This window comes from Antrostomus carolinensis, unplaced genomic scaffold (assembly GCF_000700745.2).
Source record: "Antrostomus carolinensis isolate BGI_N321 unplaced genomic scaffold, ASM70074v2 scaffold16199, whole genome shotgun sequence".
NCBI lineage: Eukaryota > Metazoa > Chordata > Aves > Caprimulgiformes > Caprimulgidae > Antrostomus > Antrostomus carolinensis.
In genome coordinates, this window is record NW_010336625.1 from 2,033 (window position 1) to 11,285 (window position 9,253).

A 9,253-nucleotide genomic window follows, 5' to 3' on the forward strand; every position below is an offset into this window, starting at 1 on the left:
CAAAAATGGCTACTATCGAGTTATATAAGAAGGGAGCACCTACAAGTTGAATCTTTTCTGCTTAACTTAATGAGGAAGCTAGAAAACTATTTCTGAAGACAGAACACCAGCAACCTTATCCTGGCGAGGTTATCATCTTCATTACCTGGAAATTTTTGCAACCACAGGCAAATCAAGGCAAGTGTTTTCCCTTCTAGAGAGGGTAAATGCAAGCAGGCTGCATTTTGAGACTTCTTACATTACCATTCTCCCTCCCAGACAACATTTCCAAAGCAAATGCTGAAACTGTCTCAAGATACAAATAAATAAAGTGGAGTGACAGGACTCCAATAGGATATCCTGACTTATGCTACAGCAGAAAATAGTCTCTTCTTGAATCCAAGCATAAAGTGGTTTGAAATAATTTACACGTGATCCATACCCTGTGATGTGTCACTTATTTTTGGTTCTTGTTCTCTCAGCCATTTAGATTTATACAGGATTTGGAGAGATTAACTATACCCACTCCCAGGAATTATGGATGTTGTCACAGGTATCTGAGTCTCACCAAAGAAATCTAAAACTGTGGCCTACTGCCACATCATAATGCTTAATTAGAACAGTATGGGATTTTAATTATTTCACGCTGATTCTTTGAGTGTTGCTGTATTTCAGTCTTGAGTGTGGAGGTCTAGATTTAGAGTTGAGTTTCAGGCCAGACAGCAGCACTATTTATTAGCACTTACTAGTCCAGTCTCACAGCAATTAGAAAAGACTCAAGTCACTCTTCAAGTTAGTTTGAGGACCAGAAGAATAGTGATGAAGTTTCACTATCCGCCTAATGCACGTGCTGCAGGCTCAGCAGTGGTAACCCAGGGTTCCCTGCGATTATTTGAAGGCAGCAAGTGAGGTTTGGGCACCTTTTAGTTCCGGGACTCTGAGGACGTCGGGCTGCGAACTGTTGACATCAGGTGGGACTTGTATGTCTTGCTCAGACCAGTCATCCAAAACTTGAGAAGCTTGACATTGTCCTCCTCTGCAGCTCCCAGAATGCTCAGCAGTTTTTGGGTATCCTCCTTGGGTCTGCTGTCCACTTTTGTGAACTTAAAGAGGACCTTCACTTTACTGCAGAAACAAGAAACTCCTGTCACTATTACAACGGGTTTGTACTCATCAAACAGGGAATGAGCAGCAACTGCAGCTTCTCTTGGTACCTACTGCAACTAAATGTTAATAAAAGCTTCAAACAATATCCCATGGACAGTACCCTCATGCTTTGAATGAAGAAGGTGGAAGGGAAGAAGAGTACAAGAAAAGTTGGGGTTAGGGGGATTACTCATTTTCAGCAGTAATAAGCATAATTCAAGTTTATTTTTTCATTCTAGCGGAAAGTAAAACAATTAATTGTGACAACTGGGAATCTCCCTGGGAGACACATCCAGTGCCCATCTGGCCTTCAGGTAAATTCACAAAATCATCGCGTTCCATGAATTATTTCACATGACTGTCTGGTCTTCCTTTGTAAGTACTTGCACCTTTGAAATGTAGTGCCTGAGGCACAATCATGACATCTGCTTGGCACGTTACCTGCACTGGAATATAGCGCACAGTGACAGGCATATACGTATTTGCATAATTAATCCTCATAATGTATATAAGGCAGACAAGTGTTGTCATGCAGGCAACCTACAGATGTGTGAACTGAAGCAAAAAGGTTATGAACTGCTGAAAGCCAAAAAGTTAGGACTAGAGGAGAAAAACTCTGACATTCTTAGCTCCCAAGAGGAAAGCAAACTACTGTCAGTACTACAGCAGAAGTTACCTGACTACAGGTGTGTCCTACTCTGCCGTAACTGTTCCAGGATTAGTGCCAGAGCTGTTTCTCTGAAAGCAATGTAGTCATACTTACTTCATCCATTCCTCCTTCAGGCAAACAAGGCACTGATCCACGACGTCTACGGAAAGGTTCTGGTTGGTCAGGGCAGCTTCAATCTTGTTCAGGATTGTAGGGCCAACTACAGGATCAGAAAGAGAGGGAAAAGGGTGAGGGAGACGACACGCCAGCTGTAGGTTACCCACTCACACCTTTGCTAGTAATTGTTTGCAAGGACTAGTCCATTTATTCTGTGACCTGAGCCTCAACACCTGCTGGAATTACAGACAGGAACACACGTTACTCTGTTCAAGAGCACCAGCCTGCACTCATTTTCACTGATATTTTGTTCCAGTGCTTTAATGCAGCTTCCTCTATATGCAGAAAGCTGCACTATTAATAACAGTACAACCAATTTCAACATAGGATTTGGCTTGATTAGTTCACAGATAATAATGTTCCTCGAGTCAGAAAGAAACCTGCCTGTTCTACAAGGTGGAAAAATACACCCCCAATGGCCTGCCTTGATTTCTCTGCCGTGGAAGAGGAGCTAAAGATCACCCCACTAGAAAAACGTCTGATCCAAGAAGCAACATGGAATTTTGTGCAGGATCCTGGGACACGCACACAGGTTCAGGGGCCTTTGTTTTCTTGAGACCTACTTTTAAACGTAAATTGTTCAGATTTTGTTGTTTCTAGTCTCATATCAAAAATTCATTTAAAAATGCAAAGTTATGAAATATCCTAATGCTCTGTACAATATATATATATATATATAAAAAAAAATATAAACCCTCAATTTCAAAGTCTCCACTTATTCTTGATTTAATGTTCTTCCTGTTAAGAGCAGTCCCAGAAACAATAGGACAAGCAACCCAAGGCATTCCTTTCCTGGACTACTTTTCAGAATTCCCTAGGAAGCTATTTTCCAAGCAGCCCATGGCAGAGAAAAGACCTTTCAGTGACTATTTTCATCCAGAAGATTCTGGACATGCCACTAGTTGGATGCAAAGTAGACCACTGTAGTTATACACGTGGGACCTGTAACAGCTGCTGGAGCACAGGAGGGACACTACAGGGGGAATAAGTCTCTGCTTTGTGTTGCACCTGTATCTTCAGAGGACAAAGCAGGAAGGATTATCATTCTGTCAAGTCTTTTGAGACAGCCAATGAGTCCAATTAATCTAAATCAAGACTTCCCAGAAAACACGAGACACATGGACCTGACTCAAATCACACCTAGGTACAAGCACTCAAGTCCTTGAATATATATTTAAAAAAAAGAGAGAGAGTGAGGAAAAAAAACCTCTGGGCATTTCTCCATCAGTCATACTTGTCTATCAGGTGGAACATGGGGGATAAGTTATGTCATGGTCATAAGTTAGACTTACTCAAACACACAAGGATTCTACGATATAAAATGTTCACTGTGGGTTACAGAATTTCCCCACAATTGCTACTGTACTCGTGTTACAGAATTTGTTTCTCATTTCTGAAAATGAATAAGCAAAATGCTGATCAGGTAAAGCAAATCCTTTATAATTACACAGACTCTGGTAAACCTCACCTCAAACAACAGTACCCCAGTTCTATACTGACCTGGCTTTCTACTCAGACTTCCTTACATGAACAGCATAAAAAAACAGTTAAAAGATCAAGTTGTTCTTTTAATCGCAGTGATACAGGTTCTTTCTGCTTTCAAATCACCCACCTCGATCTGCTGCCACAGGGCTACCACTGGTGACAACAAACTCATACTTGTTGAGGGACTGCTCATCATCAAACAGAGTTGGGTAGAGGCTGGACCGGGTAGCGGTGCGAACTTCCACAAGGACAGCAAACTCTGGAGTGACAAGAGCCCAAAAGAACATTAACTGCACCAGCCCAGATTCTAAAATACAGCTACACACCCTGCTGCAAGAAAGCAAAGTGCTGTCAGCTTACGATATCTGGCCTAGCATAAATCTTTCCTCAATGTCAGCTATAATATGATCAGGTGTGAGAACCTTTCAATTACCAATCAGGCAGGTATATGGGGAAAAAAAATGCAAAATGGTAAAGGTTTTAGTTCATGCAACATTATTAGGCTATCTGCCAATACTTAACAATTAAAAAAAAAACCAAAAACTTGGGGTGTGGTTAGTAGGTCAAGAGAGGTTCTCCTCCCCCTCTACTCTGCCCTGGTGAGGCCACATCTGGAATATTGTGTCCACTTCTGGGCCCCACAGTTCAGGAAGGACAGGGAACTGCTTGAGAGAGTCCAGCACAGAGCCACCAAGATGATGAAGGGAGTGGAACATCTCCCTTATGAGGAAAGGCTGAGGGAGCTGGGGCTCTTTAGCTTGGAGAAGAGGAGACTGAGGGGTGACCTCATTAATGTTTATAAATATGTAAAGGGCAAATGTCAGGAGGATGGAGCCAGGCTCTTCTCAGTGATGCCTAATGGTAGGACAAGGGGCAATGGGTGTGAGCTGGAACACAGGAGGTTCTGCTTAAACTTGAGAAGAAACTTCTTTCCAGTGAGGGTGCCAGAGCCCTGGGACAGGCTGCCCAGGGAGGGTGTGGAGTCTCCTTCTCTGGAGACATTCAAGACCCGCCTGGACGCCTTCCTGTGTGATCTCATTTAGGTTCCTGCTCTGGCAGGGGGGTTGGACTGGATGATCTTTTGAGGTCCCTTCCAATCCCTAATATTCTGTGATTCTGTGTCCTTTAACTAAGATGACAGAAAAAGGAGAGTGTTCTGTAACAGGTTCTTACCAGATGATAATATGTGGGATGGGATTTGGACGTGTGGGCTAAGCCCTAGGAAGTTACACCGATATGCCTCTTCATACTGGTCACTGTAGGGGATGATCCGCACACAACCAACAGGCAGCATGGTCTAAAGAAGAAGGAAATAAGTCAAGAGAAATACTGGAGCTGAATCAGTAAAGTACAATTTTCTCCCTGACTTCCAGAGCCAGCCAAGACTTGGAGAATTGCTCAGGCAGATGCTCCTGATTTGGGGGATCAGAAATATCCTACTCAGCTTGAAAGAGTATGCAGCTGCTGAGGACAACCAAGCATCCAAAGGTAGAGGGTTTTTTTGTTTAGTTGGTTTATTTTCAAAACCACGTAATTTAGAACACATTCTCCACAAGATTACATGTCAGAGACAGGTCATTATGAAGGCTGGACTACTAGAAAAACGTTTGTAAAAATAAGCAGCCAGGAAACAGAGGAAAATGTTTCTACCCGTAGCACGTCAAAAGCAGACTGGACAAGATCTGCATCTCGAGCTTTCCAGATGACCTGGTTCCCCATCAGAACATGCCAAGCCAGCATACGGAATGCTGATGCCCCAAGAACCTGGGAAAAAAAAAGCAAAACAAAAACCAAAAATACAACTGAAAACACTGAGCACTGGTCATGAAAATTAGTGAAATATCCAGTTTTGGACAGAACCATTTGTTTTGTTTAGAACTGATTTCCCCCCCCCCAAAATACTTTTGTTTTAAGCAAATAATACTTGGCTTTGAAGACGCTGCATGAGCTCTGTATTAAATTACTGTCACTGCTCTTGGGAAGAAGGAAAGTGGAGAATTTGAGAGAAATCATATGATCCCATCCCACATGACCAATGATCACCAGAGGCCTCGTGATCTCAGGGGAAGGGAGAGCCCTCAGAGATACAGTTAACACCGTGTTACCAGCTGTGTAGGCACTGTGTTAAACACAGAACCAGGAAAGAAGTGCAAACTGCAGGAAATAAAATATAAATAAAATATATCTTTTCAAAAAAACATTATCAGGAGAAAAGAAGTTATTGGCTTGTGAACTGGGCATAACTGTGCTCCTCTCTTACCTGTCTCATATGCCTGAGAGAACGAAAGACAGACAACCTTCTGTGAGCTACATTCCAGCTGTTGCAATCTGGCATCAGGGATGTTTCAGGTGAGCATTTAGATAGCTCCTGTCCTTCCACAACATCTGGCTGGGAAGAAGGCTTCTCTTCTTCCTCAGAACCATCCCAGCCTTCTGACTCTTCTTTCAGGTCTAGCAAAAAAATGTAAAACTGCTGCTTTCCAGGCATGGGAACTGCCTCAGAAGTGCCCACAGACACTGCAGCCAATTGATTGTGGCTCTACGTGGGGAGACAAGAGTTCCAACACAGTAACTGAAAGTACTGGTGTCACAGACAGACCTGAGGCATTAACGAAGTTTCATAGTTCAGATATATAATAACCACTGAAGGGCTAAGAAGGAATGTTCATTTACAGGACACACAGCTATTTCGACCATCTATGAGTTCTCTATTCTTGCTTTAAAGGTCATGGCCAAAGCTTTGAAGCAGGTTTTGTAGATTTTAGTCTAAATGGATTAATAAAAATAATTCAATGCAAGGGAAAAAAAATATGATCCCTTAATTTCCGTAGAAAAAGGAGCAAGAAGCCCCTGCATTGTGACTGCAAATTCTTCTGGCCATAGAGATTTTCATTGGGAGGGCCAACCCAGCCAGAGAGAACAATAATCATGATGATGCAACACTCCTACAGAAGTAACAAACACCACGTGTGCATGCAGAGAGCCTACGAGGCCAAGGGCCTTGATTTCTTACTCCTGTCAGAGTCATCTGATTATGGGAGAGCACGTCAGCTACTGCAGAGACTGCCACTAAGGTAAAGTCTAAGAGAGATGGCTGCACGATGATGCTGACAAAAGGATTTGGTGTTTTACCATCGAAAACATTCTCAGAGCATCTTCCAGCTCTGGAAACTTCTATCTCACCTGCAAGTTTCTCCATCTGAACGAGGGTGTCTTCTGTCGGTGCTCCCTCCAGAAGCTTCTCTGTAAGTCGGCTGCCACAAGCTTTCAAAAGCCTGGAGGCATTGAGAGAAACAGAAGTAGTGACCATTAAGCCTGTTTCCTAGGTGAAAAAAGATCCAGAACTTGGTGTGATGAGCACAACAAAAAAACCCCAAAACCAACCATTAACCAATCTGTTTCTTTTCAACCCATCTCTGTGCTTTCCTTGGTGTGGTAACTACCAACACATCCTACAACTGCTGCCACTCAAAGTCACTAGAAAGCCCACCATTTTGCAAGTACTTCATGCAATATACTTATCTAAGTCACATGCCAGTGTTGCAACCCTCTCTGTGGCATCCTTCCAGGGAAGTCTGATGAGCAAGTCAGGCACTGGAGCAACTGGACTCCCACAGACATACTACTGCACCACCTCCCACGCTGCCTATCACAATACACAGGCACTTCCAGGTGAACAACCACCGTACTTCACGTGTGAATCCGAGGTACAACAAGCTGGAGGTAGAAGCGTCTTTTCTTGCCTTCTTCCATACTTATATTTATACTTTCCATCGAGATCAACATGGTTTCCACGAGCAGCCACATCAGTAGGTTTACTTCACAGCAACCATAGGGTTTTTTTGTCCTAAATGCATCAGCAGGCTGCCCTCCTTCTATGCTTAGCACCCTCCAATTCAGAGACTACTTAGCAAAGTCCAACTCACTACCTCAAGAAAAAAAATACCCAAGCACTCAAATCACATTTCAACTCTTTCAGCATACAGCAATACTCTCTTCACAAAGGAGCTGTAGAAGGTAGAAACACGAGTGGCATTACCAAGCAAAGGAAGTATGCAAACATGCCCACAGGTTTTCATCGTTGGTCAGCGATGTTAAGGAGCGGGCTGCGTTGCCATTGCGCTGGTGCAGGAAGGGAGTGAAGGCTGTGTTCATCCGCTGGGCACGCTGAGGGCACCCATACTGCTCTGCTTCAAACACCTACACCATAGAAGAAGGGGAATGTAAGAGATTGAAAAAGATAAAATACTTGTATAAAGCTGAGACAAAAAAGCCCAAACAAAACAAAACAAAGTGAAAAGGGTGTGTCACACACAATCATCCAAAATACGTTGTAATTTATGGGAAAAGAGAGGGAAGGGACATCTTGTCCTTAGATTGACTAAAATTATCATTAAGTTACACTTGTGCTCCAAATTACTGTCCTTCACAACTTTAGTTACTTAAATTTCTAACAGAGCTATTGTCTTAGCAGTTAAGTCTGTAAAAAGTGTATGATGACCATCTTCAAATGACGGAGGCACCCTGTTCCTTCTCTCCTACACCCCCAGATACGCACCAACCTCTCGTCCCTTGTGTCAACCTTAACAACCACCCGGGCTGCAATGAGCTGGATCAGCTTTTTGCCTCAGCTGTAAATCAGCTATCATCATGTTTTACTAACACTGAGTCAAACAGACTCCGTGCACTGACCTACCTTAAGTGCTTTGCCCTGAAGCTCATCAATGATGCCTCTGATTTTTCCCAACAAGAAAGGCCAGGAGTTGATGAGGTAAATCCGGTCCATCATGATAGTGATGATGCTGTACCAGCGCTGGAAACCTCGAGCCAGGCTGTCTTTGATAAAGAAGGTGTGGCTGAACACAAAACCATGCTGTTCATCTCCGAAAAAAATAGGGCCTTCACGTCCTGGGCAGACCTGAAGGGGAGGAACACATACACCAAAGTAGTCAAGCACGTCACACAGCTGAAATGGTAATAAACTGAACAAAGCTTCCTGCTCTTTAACACACACTTGGTGAATAAAATAAGCCTTTTTTAGGGTACTGTCCAGAACATGTGGTCAAACAGACCTCCAGAGTTATCCAACAAACACTACAAACCCTTCAATTTAACTGTATTTTAAGAATTCAGCTGTATTCAACCAAGATACTGTTGAAAATCCACAAGGGATTTTGCTGATCCTGACACAGAAATGCTCATTAATCTGTAAGGTTCTCCCTTCACTTCTATGAGAAGCTGAATCTTAATGGTCTACAAAGATCAAATATTTCTTGGCACTAAACAACAGCTCCAATGTTTTTATAAAACCAGTTTATTTTACAAAGAAAAACAATAATGACAGAGGAGCAAAAATAAGAAAGGGAAATTCTTGGTCTCACAAGGCAACACAAAGGAACCCTTGAGGTTATCAAAGATGAACTTTAAAAATTCCTACCAATCCTGGGATGAACAGACTTGTGTGTCTGTCTTTCTGCCTCCATTCCCTCCCTGTTTCAGGCTGCACAGAGCAGCCAGGATCAGCAAAGCACTATCTTGGATGTGAAATAACACCAGGTTTTCTCCCTGTACTCCGTGACAGTTACCTCACAGCTCAGACTGCGAACGCAGGCCTGGCGCACGATGCTGAACAGCTGGGGGTGGTTTGGGTGCTGGTGACTGACGTACTTGATGGAAGTTTCTTTGTCGTGGCTGACATATCCAGGATGTCCTCCTGCAAGAGAGCGGCAACCCTGAAGACAGAAAAGCAAATCCAGCCATAAATAAGCATGTGGTTAGCTAAGGCTTCCAAAGGCCTCTGCATAGTCCCTTCAAAAT

The 9,253-nt window shown here is 43.1% G+C and overlaps 1 protein-coding gene across 2 annotated transcripts in view; it reads right to left on the reverse strand.

The window, feature by feature from the left end:
- Positions 1–439: 439 nt before the first annotated feature.
- FLCN (folliculin) overlaps positions 440–9,253 on the reverse strand; it is a 10,066-nt gene continuing 1,252 nt past the window's right edge. Inside the window, exons 2-11 of one of the 2 annotated variants that reach the window (XM_010174940.2) lie at positions 9,022–9,168; positions 8,133–8,354; positions 7,476–7,636; positions 6,620–6,711; positions 5,697–5,887; positions 5,087–5,200; positions 4,610–4,733; positions 3,564–3,695; positions 1,889–1,994; positions 440–1,104 (exon numbers count right to left, since the gene is read on the reverse strand). In XM_010174940.2, coding sequence (XP_010173242.1) covers positions 903–1,104; positions 1,889–1,994; positions 3,564–3,695; positions 4,610–4,733; positions 5,087–5,200; positions 5,697–5,887; positions 6,620–6,711; positions 7,476–7,636; positions 8,133–8,354; positions 9,022–9,168 — 1,491 coding nt within the window. In that variant the 3' untranslated portion in view covers positions 440–902. Of the gene's footprint in view, positions 1,105–1,888; positions 1,995–3,563; positions 3,696–4,609; positions 4,734–5,086; positions 5,201–5,696; positions 5,888–6,619; positions 6,712–7,475; positions 7,637–8,132; positions 8,436–9,015; positions 9,169–9,253 lie in introns of both variants that reach the window. The other variant, XM_029086720.1, reaches the window with a different exon arrangement.